The 18,443-nt window shown below is 40.0% G+C and overlaps 1 protein-coding gene across 2 annotated transcripts in view; it reads left to right on the plus strand.

Annotated features, from left to right (window-relative positions):
• dync2h1 (dynein cytoplasmic 2 heavy chain 1) overlaps positions 1 to 18,443 on the plus strand; it is a gene marked incomplete at its 5' end in the record, with an annotated part of 103,680 nt that overhangs the window by 59,419 nt on the left and 25,818 nt on the right. For both annotated transcript variants that reach the window (XM_083913639.1, XM_083913640.1), the window contains 8 exons: positions 2,046 to 2,111; positions 2,212 to 2,262; positions 2,340 to 2,393; positions 2,589 to 2,720; positions 3,938 to 4,010; positions 10,656 to 10,816; positions 12,180 to 12,305; positions 15,825 to 15,935. In XM_083913639.1, coding sequence (XP_083769765.1) covers positions 2,046 to 2,111; positions 2,212 to 2,262; positions 2,340 to 2,393; positions 2,589 to 2,720; positions 3,938 to 4,010; positions 10,656 to 10,816; positions 12,180 to 12,305; positions 15,825 to 15,935 — 774 coding nt within the window. The remainder of the gene's footprint in view (positions 1 to 2,045; positions 2,112 to 2,211; positions 2,263 to 2,339; positions 2,394 to 2,588; positions 2,721 to 3,937; positions 4,011 to 10,655; positions 10,817 to 12,179; positions 12,306 to 15,824; positions 15,936 to 18,443) is intronic.

Genomic DNA, 18,443 nt, shown 5'->3' on the forward strand with positions numbered 1-18,443 from the left:
ACCTTTTATTTTGTTCAACAATTCTCTTACACTTTCAGTTCTATTCTTAAACCTTTATCACAACTAAACATAGACCATAACGAGCTGGGCCCTACAACTGCTTGGATGGAAAAGGAAACACTAGGTAAAGACTAAACATAATGTGTGCTGGAGACTGGTGGTGTTTAGCACTGTCGCCTCACAAGAGGGTTCCTGGTTTGAATCCGGGCTGGGGCCCTTCTGTGTGGAGTTTGCATGTTCCCCCATGTCTGTGTGGGTTCTCTCTGGGTCCTGCGGCTTCCTCCCACAGTCCAAAGACATGCACGTGTTAGATTGATTGATGACTCTAAATTGCTTGTAAGTGTGAATGTGAGATTTGAATGGTTGTCTGTTTCTTTTTTGTCTCTATTTGCCCTGCGATGGAATGGCGTCCTGTCCAGGGTGTACCCCGTATATATATATATATATATATATTTTTTATTTTTTTTTATTACATCTATCTTTTAAAGTTTGTGTTTATGTGACACACTACCTGACCCATGTCCCATGCTCACTGGTGCAAACAGCTTGAAAGGAATATTGTGGGTCGTGTGGTTTGGTGTACAAGGGTCTCACATGGCCTGGTCCTATTGGAAATGAAGGTTTAACACAGGAGGATTGGATTGCATTGGCAAATTGCACTTTTATTCACGCATTACTCTAGTATTGATGCTAGTATTATATAGATGCATTTTCAGTTGTATGTAAAAGGCCACTTAGAGTCCAAATCATATCACTTTATCATTAAATCCTTGTTCCCTTTGCATCCTGTCTCTGTAGCTAACAGGTTTTTAATCTCATCCAATAATGCTGTAATTCACTATCTATTCAATAAGCACATCCCATTATAGCCACTGCATTTGCAGAAGAGGTTTTTTTTCTCAGATAGACTGCCATCTCCCTTATGTACATTTTCAGCAACACGAGTCCATGTCCACCTCTGGTAGCACTGATAGCAGCTACTTTGAATAGCCAAACTGATTAGATTAACTCAGTAATAAGACTCACTGCCAATTAATACCATTGAGAGGTATTAATGAATTGCATGCAACTTCTAAATTTGTTTCCCTCGCCAGCAAGTTGTTAGTGTAGTTGGAAGTGTATAAATTAAGATTTACATAAATACATATGCCGGGCACAGAAGCAGTGTGGCTGTATTTCAATGTGATTTTTTATTAGGTGCACTGCCTGTTGAGTTTAGTGAATGAGTATTCTGGTATTGTTATGTGGAGAAAAAATGTCAGACAATCAAGAATGCTATGTGATGTAACTGTAGAGAGAAATAAGACATTAAAATAATGCTTTTAGAGGCCATTCAGAATACATTATTAGAAGAACCAGGTTAGCTGTGCTGCAGTATTGTAGTTAATGTAAACCCTGAGTTTACATGCATGTTTCTTTCGTCCCTCCGATCTCCTATATGTATCTATCTTTCTGTCTATCTTTCCATTTGCCGTTAAAATCATTTACAGCATGTACTATTTGATTGTTTACATGTTTTTTCTTGTTTATGAGTTTGTTAAGATAGAAAAGGAAACTATGGTGTTGAAGGAGGGCTTACATTTTTGTACAATTACTTTCTGTCTTTTTTCTTTCTGCTATATTTAATGTAACCATTAGAGACTTTTGGTCACTGGCCTTCTGTTTTTCTCTCTGATGGGAGTGGGATACACATCTTGATTAGTTGCCGTTTCTCTCTCAAACATGAGTGTCGATGAGAAAAGAACAGAGAGAGAGAGAGTAGGGATGATACAACAGCCAGCGTAGTTCTTGAAATTCCTGGGGCTTTGTTGTCAGTGTATAGCAACCCTTTACAAGCCTTTTAGTTAGGCAGACTGAGCTGCATATCATGCAATGGGGATATGAGTTTGTTTTCCCTCTGCCTGGAAGAGATGCTAACATTTTATGTTCTATCTTAACTTTCTTTTTTTGTAGTTTGGTTTTGAGCAGGGCAAAATAGCATGTTCTTATATGATACATATTCAATTGTGTATCAGTTTCTCTTGCCTTTCTTCTCTTTTTCTCAGGCTGATCAGTTGATGTTTGCTATGCACTTTGTGAAAGGCATGTACCCTGAACTCTTCCAGGAGAATGTGAGTTATTTTGTTGATTTAGTATCTGCATTTTTAAGATTTCATTAATACTGTTTTGAGTTTTAGATCAGCCAAATGTAAACACTACACTTTGATTTAGGAATGGAATGTCTTCACTGGATCCATTGTTGGAGAAATGTTTAAGAAAGAGGTAAGATTGCAGCTTTTTTTCCTGAGAAAACACAGTGCTATTTCGGTATTTGATTTACACATCAACTCTCTTGGCAGGAGTTCCCTTCTTGGATTGATCAGGAGCGGCAAGGAGCAGTGGCCATTTTTAAAGTAAACCCAAAAATATTCACACTGCTGCACACAAACATACACATTCAACACAAAATATGTACATTACACCATCAGCTGCATATGACATTATTATATATGATTAAAACAGTCTTATGGAGCTTAAGATTGTATCTTTATCTAACATTATTTCTTGACCTGTCATTCACCCTAATTTTTGCCATCTCTCTTCTACAGGCTACATTCCCAGCCCTTTACCAGTTGCTGTGTTTGAGTGACTCAGACCTTTGGCTGTCCTTCTCGCAGAGCTCACAGTGTGAACAGGAAATCCCATCCTCCATTGCCAAGAAGATTACTCCCTTCCAGCAGGTCAGCTTTCAATCAAACCACAGTCATTTCTTCAGCCAAATGGAAGTTATCATAATTTTCAGAGTGTCTCAAATGTCTACATACACACGCGCGCGCACACACACACACACACACACACACACGCACACACATACACACACACACACACACACACACACACACGCACACACACACACACACTCACACACATACATACACACACACTAATAGATTTTATGTATTTCTTATCTCTGCCAAGAAAGTTTTTTCATCTGAATTTATTTGTTTGTTTCTCTGACAGTCAGCAGATTTCTGTGAAATACTTTGTAATGTTAGTCCATGAGTCTTCTCTGTGAACTGTGAGACATAACAACACATTTTTTCCCCTGGACATTTCTGCTTAACCTGCCTGCTGTTTTGACTATATGCAGAAAAAATATATATCTAAATTAACACTGATCTTAAAAAGAAATATACCACATAATTTTCATAGCCCATTAAATCTTTTTTTCACTCTGTAGGAGAAGACATTGAGATAGAAGAAGAAATAAAATGATAAAAGATAAAATATTTTTGAGACTGAGACCGGTTTTAAAGGGGAAAAATGTACAGATCCCCTATAGTACATTTTTGAGCTAGTATGAAAATAGATCTTTTCTATGTGGATTGTGCACCAATTTTGCACCTATATGATTATACAAAAGCATTAAGGTATTCTTTATTTAGGAATATTAATAATAAAGAATATTGGAGAATATTATTTGACATTATCTTTCAACTAATTTTAGAAATGATCACAAAATAAAATAAGTAGCTAAATATACATCATGGTTAATAAAACTAGTGAAGGTTTTCATATCAGAAAATTATTTAGGCCAGTGCTGATAGGTACCGATATGTCAGAAATGTGATAGAATTACTGTATATCTGCTGATAATATCAGTCTGCCTCTAGATTTGGCTGGTGTCATTTCAAAGCATGAACATGAAAAAAGCCACTTATCATTTAAGTCAAGTATGCACATTTGACTGTCACAGCAATTGACATACTATTTTACCTTGTGCATTGTGGTCTTAAATATATACCGTATATATATAAGAATATTTTAAAGCCTTGTTAAATTTGATTATCAGTATGCTATGCTTTGTGTAGCATTTTGTTTGATATGAGTGGTATTGGTCTCCTGTCTAAAAGTTTTGTCTGTTATTTCTTTGTTTCTCTTTTACTTTTGTCCCTAGCTGTTATTGGTTCAGGCAGTTAGACCAGACCGACTCCAGAGTGCCATGGCAGCATTTGCCACCCAGGCCTTGGGTAAGTGTTTCATATTAGAGCTTTTCATTTTGTTGTGCACGCGCAGTACCGTTCTACATACATTGACCAGAATACACATACAAATAATTCATTATTTACAATTTTCAATTTTGATGAGTTGTTGAAAAATATTAACATGACTGTCTGTTCTGATAAAGGGTCAGTTACTAGTTACTCTTCTGAGTTTGTGTGTGATTGTTCTAAATAATGGGCTTTAAACATCACAAATGACTACATCTTTCTGTACTCCTTTTGAAAAACTACTTCTGCACTCATTCTGCTCAATAGGAAGATGCTTTGTTTTTCACTAGCACATGCTGCCTTCACACCCCACTCAAGCAAAACATTTTCAGACAAGACTTTTATTCTGGATCCCAGAGCTATACAGTACTTGTACTGTACAAGTCACGTCAGAAAACCCTTTCACACTGCCTCTTCATTGCAGGGCTGTTTAGCTCTTAGATTAAGATACGCAGGTCGGATGGGCGGACAGATCTGTCGCTCCTGTGAGCCGGCAGCAGAGGTAATCACAGAGCCGCAACGGCACCAAACCGGTGACTGTGTGAATGGGACGGAATGGGTGGTTTATGAGTCAACCCGCAGGAGGGACAAAGTAACGTTCAGAGTATCCTGATTATTAGTGACTTACAGAAAGTTGCATGCAATAGTCCATTGTCTCTTCCCCTCTCTCCCTCTATAGAACAATATACGTATGTGTGGGCGCTACGCCACTTCAGTCCGTTTCTGTCCTTTTTTCTATGGATAATTGTGCTACTATAATGTACAAAGTTGGCATTTTGTGGGATCAGTCGAGTTCGAGTGGTTGATTAACGGTGCAGATCAGATCACGCACACACTACACGCCGACACCTCTTTTGCTTCCGGTATGCTGGCAATCTGTGTGAAATTGCATCTGGAATGGCATTACGCTGCCTTTGCTTGGTTCTGTGTGAATGAACAAGAAGCCAGCATTACCGCATACCATTGCTAATGGTGTCATTTTTTCCCTAATAGTCCTCTTTGTTCTTTCTCTTTATGTGTCTTTCATCACTGTGAGAATGCCACTATCATTGAGTAAATGCCACATACACAAACACATACATACATTTCTCGCTGTCTATTCTCTCTTTTCATTGTCTACACACATGCACACACGCACGCACAGACAGTTATGATGTTGCTAGAGAGCGGTGAGTTTATTGTGCTTAATGAGCCCATTCATTCAGTCCAGATAATCCTAATGGTGTGCTGGCTTCTGACACGCACTATCTAGAATGCTGCTAATTGATGTCAGGTGAAACTAATATGCAGGTGTTAATTTATGTGTATGAAACTCATTTTCAGTGGTGTGTGCTGTGTGACAAGACAAGCTAATTGACTTCTGATGGTTTATAGTTTAACTTCTGCTTTTGTTAGCTATGTAGGATTGTTTGGTTTGTGTGAACAACAGCATGTACATTCGTCTGTCCATCAATATGTGAGCTTGTGTGTGTGTGCTTGTGTGTGTGCTTGTGTGTGCGTGCCTGCGTGCCTGCGTGCTTGCGTGCGTGCTTGTGTGCGTGCGTGCGTGCGTGCTTGGCTGTTTTTGAGCTGCTCTCGATCCAGTTAATCACTAATGCCAAATGTAATTTTCCAGACAATTTAGCATAAGTAAAAAAAGATAAAAAAAGAATATTCTTAAAAGTTGCTACTCTGATTAGTTTTGAAAATTGACCGAACAAAACTATGTGGAACACATTAGCGACACACATCATAGTATATTTTGGAGAAATATCATGCCTATGTCATGCCTATGTCTGCTTCTCTGATTGTCTCATTGGAAATATAAAGTGGTCTTCCTAATATACTATTAGAATGGTTAATATCAACTTTTGTAACTGCTTAAATCTCAAAGCAGTTTTAATAGAACTAAAGGTTTCCATTTTAGTCAATTAAGTTTTGAATTTTGAATATTTTGTTTCCTTGACTCTCTGGTCCTGCAGCTGCCATTGTCAGTCATACAGTATGCCAAATGTACACATGCATTTTAAAAAGCCGTACTGGGTGTGTAAACCTTAGGGAATTCTATGTGCTTTGGATGTCAGCATCTTTGGCATATAAATAATCATTTATAAATAAACAATAACTCAAGGCCAAACATTCCTTATTTTAATGAGAAACCCCTCCTCAAAATAGTATTTACATTTTGCTGTTCCAATCGTTTTTGACAGTAAAGTAAAGTTGCATGTGTTTATGATGTCATCAGGTAACAGTGGCTCAGTGGAGTCATTTTGTAGGCTTAGTTTCTGTTTGAGACTACAGCCAAATTAGTGTTATTTAAATATTCAGTTTGCACCTCTTAACTATGAAATATGCCCCCAGTAAAATCAATGTTGAGGCTGTTATAGTTACCCAGTATGGTTCCGCTGATCATTTTCTATGGAGCAGCTTCTGGATGTGTCTCTAGTTGATGACTGAAGGTCATGGTCTGATAAACCCAATTGAACCACATCATCTGCAAAGAGCAGAGAAGCAATTCTGAGGTCCCCAAACCAGACACATTCTTGCCCCCAGCTGCACCTTGATATCCTATCCATGAAAATCAGAATTAGAATCAGTGACAAGGGACAACCCTTGCAGAGCCCAACACCGATTGAATGTGTGTTTGATTTCCTGCCAAGAATATGGACATAGCTCTCACTCTAGTTCTGTAAGGACCGGATGGCTCCTGGCAATGGCAATTGAATACCTACCACAAGTGCAGCTTGATCTCACAACCTTCATATTATGAGACTGATGCACTGCCTACTGCAGCAACGAGCTTTGAAAATGTGCGGATTGTGATTCAGAGTAACTTGAATTTTTAAAATGTCTGGCCACTGTTCCAATGAAACAGTGAAAGCTCTTCTCACATATTACTAGGTAAGCATTAACCAGTCGACTTAACAGTTCATTCTTGACCTCAGAATATAAATGACAAAACAATTTTAACACAACCTCCACTTATTTGTTTGAATCGTAGTTTTCCTCAGTCTGCAATATATTCCAGCATCAGCCGTATGTTTTTTATGCTTATGCAAATCTACTGGCACGCTAATTTATATAGTGTGTTTTGATTTGTCTTCTTGTATCCTGGCTAGTCTCCCTGCGTGAGCCATCTGACCTCTGCAGCTTAACCAGAATGCAGCAGCTCAATTGGTCTACAACCTACCTGTTGTCTCACAGTACACTGCTTCTCCACTCCCTTCACTGGCTTCCTGTAGCAGCTCGCATCTGCTTCAAGGCCCTAGTACTTGCATATCATGCTACTAACGGATCAGGCCCAGCTTACATCTGGGACATGATTAAACCCTTCACCCCAGCCCGCCCACTCCGCTCTGCATCAGCCAATCGGCTTGCTGCTCCCTCACTGCGAGTGTCAACACACAACCGACTAGGCCACTGCTCCAACAAGGCTATGAAAGTTCTTGCAATTACAGAAATAACTGAAAGCATAACCATTACACAAAATAACAACAGTGTATTTGCATAACACAATACTCACACAAAGGCTACATTCAACCCCAGTTTTGTGTCATGACACAGCGCTAAAGTCAATGACTAATATAACTACAACAAAATAAATGATAATACCATACACATGGTAGTCAGTTTAGTTAGTAGTGAGTGTGTGCATGTATGATTATGAGGTATGGTGTCAGAGACTTACACTGCATGACCATAGATAGACAATTTTCCATTCTTACACCACATAATTGGTACATTACTTTTGACAGTATAAAGTTTGTATCTACACTATTCTATATTGTTGTGAGGTGATACATTTTTTACAAAAGAGTTGCCCCATGTGAGATGATGTGAGAATTTTAATCAGCAACATGTTTTCTTCCACAAATCTACTGACACTCTACTTTTGACCGTATGTACAGTACTACAGTATGTACTGTTTGTCTGCCCCATGTCAGGCTCAAACTCATGTTTCGAACTCGTCTCGAACTCTCAAATGGTTTTTGAAAATGATTGGATGTAATTTTAGGGAGTGTATTTCTCAACTCTCAAATTGTTTAACAAATGTTAATAGGACATTCAAAATAGCCTTGAAAAATAAGTTACAAAAAAGGATAGAAGGGAGAAAATATAGACTAAGAGGGAGAGAGCACTTAAGTGAGTGCCGAGCTCTCTGGCTGCCTTGATTCCTACTGATAGCAAAAGCTCTATTGACTGAAACTCAGTGTCAGCTGTTGTGCAGCTGCTCCAGAGTGCTAATAATAATACTGGCTCATTGAGGGGCACACTCTAGCCTTTGTGTGTGCCTATCTACCCGTATATATCAGAATCTGTGGGTGTCTATCAGCCCATCTTTCCATCTATGAAGCTGTGTATTTTCTTTGCGCTACATTGACTGTGTCGTTATTTTCTCTGTCATTCTCTCTTGTTCTCACATAAGTCATTTTTGAAAAAAACATCTGCCCTGCTCAAACTCAGTGCAGCCAGATTATGAGACTGACATGTTGCCTACTGTACCAACGATGCTGTGAGAGCTTTTGTCATACAGAAAAGTGAAACAATAGCTTTTTCAGGATGACGCTCCAGCATTTGTGTGTGTGACAATTTGCTTGTCTTGGTGTCTTTTGTTGCATGTATACTTGTGAGTCTGGGGTGTCAAACAGCCCAAGTCTCTCAGCTCTCCTATTCTTTAAATGAATGTGCTTTTTGGTTTGAGCTAATTCCCCCAAAGCACACGTTTCACTCTTTTGTCTCTCTTCTAGTTTGTCTGTGGGCAGTTCTAATAAATTACACTAACATGATGGAGAGATATTCCTCACACTCCTTGAACGCCAATTGAACCCATTGGCGAAGGTGTAGTGTGTGTACAAATGTATGATGTGGGTGAGTATGTGACTGAATGAGAGAGCGAGGCAGACAGACTGATAAAAGAAAAGAACAGGAGAGAAGAAGATTTTGTGTGTATGTGTTTTTGGCAGTAAATCAGTATGCTAATGAGGCATGGTCTGTAATCCTCTTAAAGCTAATCTTGCTCAATCCCCCCAGTCCAGGCCTGGGCACTGCTCACGCACACAGGCATGCCTGGGTGAACACAACCACACATCCACACTTGTGCTCACTCACTGGGTTGCTCTCTCTACTTTCTCAAAAATACAAACCCTCTTTCGCATATGCATAAAAAGCAGCTCTCTGTATTTCAGTTATCTTTTTTCTTCTAACAATCTCCATTTTAATGCAAATGTATCCTATCAATTTCTGTAATGTCAAGTGTTGGTTGCAACCAAGTGTCTACTCATTCATTTTTAACCATTCAGTGTTTGAGCCATAGGGAGACTGTAGAACTATCATTTTGTAACACTGTCTCTTTGCCCTTTTTGTGTGTCATATAAGGCAAGGTGAACCTTACTATTTGCAGACAGAGGATGCTGGTCTGCAGCGCAAATACTGATCACCTGCCTATGTAAAGGGGAGTTTTATATGTATTTGTGCATGTGCGCGCGATAAATGCTCCCTTTTTTGCAGTCAGACATTACAAGCCATGTGGTCAGATGACTGTTTTTCTTAGTGTTGCCATGGTGATGCAGCAAAAGGTCGCTCCAAGATGTTCTCTACCAAGACCTTGCGCGTGCATGTGTGTACTTCTAGTGCAGCAGATTTAATTTGGCAGCAGACACGAAAAGAATGTTTAGGCTCGGTCAGTCGTCCCAACCAGAAAAGACAGTGTGTGTGTGTGTGTGTGTGTGTGTGTGTGTGTGTGTGTGTGTGTGTGTGTGTGTGTGTGTGTGTGTGTGTGTGTGTGTGTGTGTGTGTGTGTGTGTGTGTGTGTGTGTGTGTGTGTGTGTGTGTGTGTGTGTGTGTGTGTGTGTGTGTGTGTGTGTGTGTGTGTGTGTGTGTGTGTGTGTGTGTGTGTGTGTGTGTGTGTGTGCGCATATGCATGTGTGTCACGCTGTGTGAGCCTATATCGCTGCTTGTGTGTCACTATTAACCCATATCTGATATAGCATTCATAACAATACGGCAGGATTAGAGCCTAATGCTCAGTGGGGAAATGCACACATCCAGACAAGGACACACGCTTAGGCACATACACAAAGAGCCTAGCTTCTCGACACCAGGAGGCTGACAAGGTATTCTTCTGCTGTGTGAGGTGAATACTGCTGCATACCTAGCACTCGGTATGCACAGCACATCACGCTTCTAATCTCTCTCACTCTGTCTCTTCCTCTTGTGCCCTCGCTCTATCTCCTCCTCTCTCTTCCTCTATCAACACCTCCCTTCTGCTCTCCCTCTTTTACTTTTTTCTTTTCCTCCACCTCCCTTTCCCTTCACCCCGCTTTGGGCGCTGTCAACCCCTCCCTGTTCATGCCCTCCCCTGCTTCATCCTCTTCCTGCTTCATTTGTCTACTCCGTCTGTGTCCCCCCCCCCCCCCCCCCCATCTACCCAATCTGCAACTCACTAGCATTTACCACCACTTCTTGTTTCCTGCTCTTTTTTGCATTTTATTTGCCCCCACCTGGTGTACCCTCTCTGTGCATCATATTCAGTCGCTTTGACTTTGAGTAGCATATCAACTTTAAATGCAATGTTGAAACACTCTTTACAGATTTGTCTTTCATGCCCTTCATTGTCTTCCTATCTCCCTCTCCTCTTCTCTGCAGGTATGAAAGAGCTCTCACCGCCTCCTCTAAACCTGCGCCGTCTCTATACTGAGACGTTGGAATGGGAACCAGTGTTGATCATCATCTCTCCAGGGGCAGACCCATCCCAGGAGCTTGCAGAACTAGCAGCAGAAACCGTTGGCAGGGACAACTATCATGAGGTAGAGACAGGATTAAACGGGAGAAGTCATAGCAGATTAGCAAGTGCAATTTAATATTTTCAACAGAATACCAAGGTCAGATTTACAGAATAGTCTACTGTGCATCTAAATGGAGGAAATAAGCGTTCTACAGTTTGTTGCATGTTGTATTTAAACACAGTTTGGAGGCAAAGCAGTTAACAACATGTGGTTAATAGAGCTATTCATTTCGATATTTCCTCTGAAGAGACCAAAACCCAGGTAGAGATGTTCTCCACTTTGTCCTTCCTGATACCAATTCTGTTACCTGAACTCCTGTATCAGCGGATACTGTATACTGATCTGATACCAGTGCGTTAAAAATATGACATGATTACTATCATTGTTGTATGGCCTGGCTCAGGTGTGTATAACATAATACAGAGAATGAATGCCTTAGAACTTTCTTTTATTATATAGTTTAACATTCAGTCATAACTGAAAAAGAACATAAATAAACTGCTTTTTTTAGAAATGAATGACCCAATATTGGATTGATGCAGAATTGCGTACCGGTACTTGCCGATACCGATATCAGCATTTTCTGCAATATTGGAGGCATTTCCCACACTGGTACCGGTATCAGAACAACTCCCCCATGCCATAGAACTCCGCTGTCTTCAAAATTTATTGAAAACGCATTCAAGAGCATTCCATTGCTGAACGTGTTCCTTCATTATAGTTTGAGGTATTTTTTGCTAATCCTTCAGGTTTAAATGACTCTGACAAGACATCTTGCCCAAAATTATCACCAAAGGGCCACGTTTTATAGGTACATGTTTTGTACAACTTTCAAAACATATGCTTTCTTGGTTTCTGGTTTAATATTAATTCTTTTCTTTTGAAGTTCTCAAACCTTTCCACAATGAGCTCACAGTTTTAGGACTTTATTAGAGTTTATTTGACTGTGTAGCTAATATGTGTTTTATCAAAGAATACATAGACAGTTAACAGAAAATACCTATTTTTACCATTTTCATTGTAACTACAACCAACTATAAGCAAACCCATATATGGGGAGCTAAAGATGCATATGCTGTGTTCCACTTATTAGGGTGCTGCATATGATATTACTCTAAGTCAGATTAGTTACATAACTATAAACCAGATAAGATATCAGTTACTAGCCTCTATGTGGGAACTTTATTGTTAAAAATCACATTAGCAATCCAACCTTACCAGTATGTCATTGTTTTACCTGCTGAAGAGAAAGATTCATTCAAATATTGAATCAGATTATCTGCCCCCTAACTTCAGAGACATTACAATGTAGAATCACATTTTCCATCCTACTGATTCTGTTTCTTACCCCATCCTACCTCCCCCACCGTCTCTGTCTGTCTAGATCTCCATGGGTCAGGGACAGGCGGATGTGGCCTTAGCTACACTCAGAGAATGCTCCCGAAATGGAGACTGGCTTTGTCTGAAAAACCTTCATCTTGTAACTACATGGCTACCGCTGCTGGAAAAAGTAGGTACTCTGTGTGTGGTAAAGCCTTAGAGATAGGTGTTAACATTTACCTTTGTACGTGTGTGTGTGTGTGTGTGTGTGTGTGTGTGTGTGTGTTTGTGTGTGTGTGTGTGTGTGTGTGTGTGTGTGTGTGTGTGTGTGTGTGTGTGTGTGTGTGTGTGTGTGTGTGTGTGTGTGTGTGTGTGTGTGTGTGTGTGTGTGTGTGTGTGTGTGTGTGTGTGTGTGTGTGTGTGTGTGTGTGTGTCTTTGTAGTTTCTGCTCTTTGTCTGAGGGGGGGGTCTGTAATTATTGGACAATAGCACCTGCCAAGGAATCCTACTGATTAATTCAGGGAGAGAGTGATTAAATCAACTGTTATTCTACAGGGATTCTGTATGTTTGGATAGGAGCATTGCATTAACATTTACTGTATAAGTATATTACACTGCAGCCACATTGTGCAAAGCCAGGTATGCATCAGAAGCTGTGGATGGGCAAAGAAAGTAAACTAATATCATAAATCCATCAGAAGACTTCCATAGGTAGTCCAAAAAAGGGTTCGAATAAACAGTGCATTGGGAGTCCAGTGTAGTCCTGTAGGCTAAAAGTACATGAAAATGAATCTAAGAAACAGTGAAACAACCACCTCTTCACATCACCTTAAGGCCACAGTACCAGGTAGGTACAGTTGGGCTCTGGGGTGAGTTTAGGTCAGTGGAAAGGGGGAGCCTTGAGGATGTTTTGTACTTTGAGTGTTTATGTAATTCCTTGTTTCACCCTGCTTGTCAGTGCTTATCTAGATTACAACACAGCCACACACACACACACACACACACACACACACACACACACACATACACACACACACACACACACACACATAAACAAGCGAACACAAGAAGACATTCTGCTGGCTGCCCAAATTTCCATATCTAAAATTAACTTCTGTCCTTTGCCTGCACATACACAATTTGCTCTCTACCTGTCCACCCGTATTAGTCACTTGTTTGTGTGGCTGTTTGTTACTGTTTGGTTGTTTATTTGTCTGTCTCTGGGCACACATGCTTATATATGTGTATTTGTATAATGCTTGCTTTGAAGTGCATATCTGTGTGTGTTATCCATACTGCTCATGTGGCTCGCCCTCTATGTTTTTCATCATCCTGTATACTTGCTTGTGTTTCACATTACAGTATGTGGGATAATATGTGTCTTATACTTTCTTTGTGTTTATTTGTGTCTGTGTGCTTTTTGGGTTTTAGGACTATGTCATTGTAACAGGTCACATCTCACTTAGAGGCACAGCTGTTGGCAGTGATTGGCCTGTTTGTGTGTGTGTGTGTGTGTGTGTGTGTGTGTGTGTGTGTGTGTGTGTGTGTGTGTGTGTGTGTGTGTGTGTGTGTGTGTGTGTGTGTGTGTGTGTGTGTGTGTGTGTGTGTGTGTGTGTGTCTGTGTGTCTGTGTGTGTGTCTGTGTGTGTGTGTGTGCGTGCGTGCGCCAAGCCCTTGGCTTAGCCTGTGATTCTTCCTGTCCAGAGTTGTCGGTGCTCCCGGTGTAACTTAAACCGTAGCTTATTACAGCTCTACTCTTCTACTTTTGTTACTACAAACTTCTACTCTTCTACTTCTCAGTTCTACCAACATGACCTCCCTCTTCCTATAATTACATTTTTAATTTTATCTCTGTTTTTCTCAATTCTGTTCCACATTATGGCTATCTTCATTCCAGTGTTTCTTAACACTCCTCTCTTCCCCCCTGATATTGTTCCTCTATTTCTCACTGTTTCATTGTCTCGCTCTTTGCCCAGCAACCGATGAGGTTGCGGTTTCGGCAGTCGAGCTTGAAATGAAAAACTGACGCAACAAGGGGAACAAGGGAGACAGGCAGCATAGGAAAGAAAGAATGAAGACACAGTGGATGTGAATGGAGGGAAGTAGGGGAAGATGAACTGAGCCCCAGCAGGCAGGTGGAAAATTGTTTTAGTATCTGCCTCTCTTTCTGTAGTCCATCTGCTCAATCTTACTGTATCTCTCAATGTAGTTTGTAGCTTCATTCTGCCATCTGTCTCTCCAGTCCTTTCCTCCTTTACTAAACCAGTTGGTCAGTTAGAGAGAGGAGAAGGAGGGAATAGAGACAGCGAAGGAGAGCGGTCAGTGTTCATAATTGAAGTTGGCACTGCAGATGTCCTCTCATCCCTGTCTACTCATATTCTTCCACTTGCACTGTTTTCTGTCTCTCATTTTTCACATCACCCATTCCATCCGTCTATTTTTCAATCTATCAGTCTGTCGCTCTAAATGTCTCTCTGTCTGCCAATCACAATATAATGAAGTAATGACAGATATATTTTTATTTGTATTACAATAAATCAAATACTTTCCTTCAGAGCTATTGTGCTATAATCATTAACATTGGTCAAAACATTTTGATAGGATTGTATCTGTATGAATGAGTTACTGTATCTTATGATTCTTATCTTATTGTGTAAATACAACTTTCCTTCTGCATGTCTGTGTGAGTAAAGCCTTTTGAGTTTGAGTATCTGTATGTGTATGAGTGCTGTATGTTTCACACTGAGCCACTGACTGTGATATTCTAACACAGAAAGGTTTTGATGCGCTAACAGTAAAATCAATTTGTGCTCTCTGTCCTTTCTCTGTCTCAACCCATCATTTGTTTTCTTCTTTGTTCCTGTCTTTGTCCTCCATCTTCTCGCCATACTATAATTTGTTCCAGTGGAATTCTGGTTGACAACACATTACACACACACAAACACACTCCCACTCAATGAGACAAAGGCGTTTCTTTCGAGGGATGACAGTTTCTGCGTTCTTTGATTTTCTGTGATCATGTGTGCTTCCACGAGAATGAATTAGGTTCCAAATGATGCAGAAACACATTGATTACAATTTAACACAGTGTGTGTTTGTGTGCTTTTGTGTAAGTACCCAATCAGACGGCACAAGACCCTAAGGTGCCAGCATGCTATTTTTAACCACAAGTCTTTGAGACGGATAGAAAGAAAGGAGGTTAAAATGTAAGAAGGGAAGTGAGAGAAAGTGAGCAGAAAATTGAGATAAGAATAAACAGCAATGGAAAAGAGAGAAGAAGAGATGCAGAGAGAGAGAAACAGAGATGTTACAGCGACGGATAAAACAACAATGTATTATTGTAAACTTTGACTTTAACTTAAACTTTGGCAACAATGAATGTTTACCTAACATGCCAACAAATTATATTGAATTATAAAAAGAGACTGTTGTTGTAGATAATATGCCATTGTGCAATGATTCTAAAAGACAAAGATTTACATTACAAAAACTATCCTCCTTCTAGTATTTAGCTCAACTCCTCTCCAATCGTTCCAATTAAGATTTATGTTGTGAAATACAGCTTTTTGTGTGTGTTTGCATGTGGAAATGAAGACCTAATCTGTATAGTTGTATCTACAGCAAGACACGACTGCACTATTATAATGGCCGCGTATAATATATACAATGTGTCTAATGTGTATAATGCATGTACTGTCCTTTCTCCACAGGAGTTAAATGTGCTACATCCCAAAGCAGGCTTCCGTCTCTGGCTGACAGCTGAAGTACACCCAAGATTTCCTCCCATACTGCTGCAGTCCAGCCTCAAGATCACTTATGAGGTACTCACACATTCACCATCACACACATACAGTTAAAGAAACAATTACACCATAATACTCCAGGAGTAGCTTACAATTAGGTTTAGTGTTGGGTAGCATTGACCTAACTCAACACATTTTTGCATCACACTGTGCACAAATGCTCATTGATCTGTATTACAGTGTTGAAACTTAATTTCCCCAAATATAGACTGTTGGTCTCTGTGAATCACTGCAGAATGCAGTCACGTTTGTCTGAGCCCTAGTGGGTCATGACACTGGGTTATGGCATACTCACAATAGTACACACATACTCGGGATGTGTAGGGGCTTTGTTTGTCTGAGATGTCATGTGTATTCATGGCAATGTGTGCATGTCTTTTATCCTCTATATAATGGCGTAATGGCTAAGGATGTAATGCACATCAGACACACACATACTGTACATTTGGAAGGAGACGCAGAAGCCTGCAGCTTGTGTGTTAGTGAAGCGTGTTTTAGTGCTCAGTGTGTTTCTGATGGGAATCAAGCTCAAGGGGTTAGCATGCTGCACAAACAGCCTTTCCCTCTTTCCAATGAAAAATACACAGAAGTGCATTAGCTCTCTGTGAAAATAAAAAGTGACAAGGAAGATTATTAAATTGTTAGTCTCTAAAAGTAGAGTTAACATGTTAGTTTCTTAAAGGTCCTCTGTGTAACTTTCAGAAAACCCTTGTTAAAAAAAAAACACACCACAAAGCAACCGGCGTTAGAGCCATGCTGTGCAGCCGAACCACAGCCAGCTTAGGTTTAGGTGATCTAATATTAGAAAGCAAGCTAACATTAGCCAGCTGGCAGTAACTTGCTACGTTACTTGCTGCATGGATCTGACGTTGGTTGCTTCATAACATTAGCTGAAAAGATTACTTGCAAGCGGCAAGCTAGCCAGACCATCCCTGGGAGTCTGGATGGTCGTTACCCATTCAAGGCAGTATTTGTCAGCTAGCAATTCATCCAAATTAGCAAACAAGCTAACATTAGCTGACATTAACAGCTTAAAGGGTTTCGTTTTACCACCACAACACAGAGTACACACACACTGTTCCTCCGCTACACACAATCAGTCACCCGTGAAACCTCAGCCAGCCTGAACCCCAGCACCGGGGGTCTGATCCCTGATCCCTGAATTCCAACTCCCCGCCGGATCAGCAGAGAAGTTGCTGCCGTTATAGGACCGCCACCCTTATGTCCATCTCTGGGGCAGCAGCTGCAAAATGTATGATCAGATTTCATAGCCGACTCCATTTAGTTATTACTGTAGGCTGTAAGTGAGCTGAAAAGAGTCAAGAGACTTGGAGGTACACAAGCAGCACCCTTTGGATTTTTTGGGAAATTCTGTCCTGAAACCTTTACATAGAAGTCAGTCCACAGGCTGTAAAGGCAACCAAGAATGTCAGGAAAGGTTTCAATTAGTGACAAATTCAAGTTACGTAACAACCCATTGGCAATAAAAAACTATGAATACACCTACACACAAGTGCTCTACTCAAAATATCTCCACACAGTTATCACCGACCAATGTAAAAAAGTAAGCATCTTACAAATATGAATAATCTAAAGAAGTCGGTAACATATGTAGTGATTTTGCCAATTTTGGTAAATTCAGTACATATGCAGTACTGACTGTGTGCGTTATAACTTCCAGATGGAGCCACCAAATGTTCAGCAAAGCTGATAATGTGTGAACTCATGTCAATGTATGCTACTTATTGTTGCTATGAAAAACAGAGCACAATGTTGCCAGAGGAACTATATCTACAGAGAACTGTTCAGAGATACGATATGTGCTGACCCATGTACCAATCTAAGTACACTATAATATAGAAGCATAGGTGGTGATGCCAATTTGGTATCCAACCTTGACCAAACAATGTTTTTGCTGTTTATTCATAGATGACGGTAGGCTACAAATGACTTAACCAACAGTTAGCTTTTTGCAGTCTTGGAAGTCTTCCTATTGATGTGATCTGTTTTTTCTGTCCTTTTTTTAGTGTTTCCTTGTTGGAAAACCCTCTGGCCAGTACATTGTTTTTCTACAATGATAATTGTAATGCTAGAAAGTTTTTCTACATTTGTAAAATGTCAAATGCTTGCTGGTCCTGCAAACTGGGTTTAAGCTTGAACAACACTAAACAGACTGTGAAAGGAAACAACATGACCACATCCCAAACTGCTTTCACAGCTTTTTGGTCCTGCCAGGCCCACATGTTTGAAGTGGATTTGGTAATCACACTATTGGGCATGTCATCATAAAATACTCTCCAGTTCTGATCATTAATCCTCCAATAATACAAGCTTACATGTTACAACAGAGAGAGATATTTCATTTCATATTTTAACCAACACACTAAAACTTTAGAATTTGTATTCGTCATAACATCTTTGGACATGTAGTATCCCCTCCCTTTTGTTTTACAATCATTCCGATATTTCGTCTTAATACTCAAAAGGACCATACTAATAAAAAGTTTCAAGTAAATGAGAAAGCCT

Source organism: Echiichthys vipera (genome assembly GCF_963691815.1).
Source record: "Echiichthys vipera genome assembly, chromosome: 5".
In the NCBI taxonomy this organism is placed as follows: Eukaryota; Metazoa; Chordata; class Actinopteri; order Perciformes; family Trachinidae; genus Echiichthys; species Echiichthys vipera.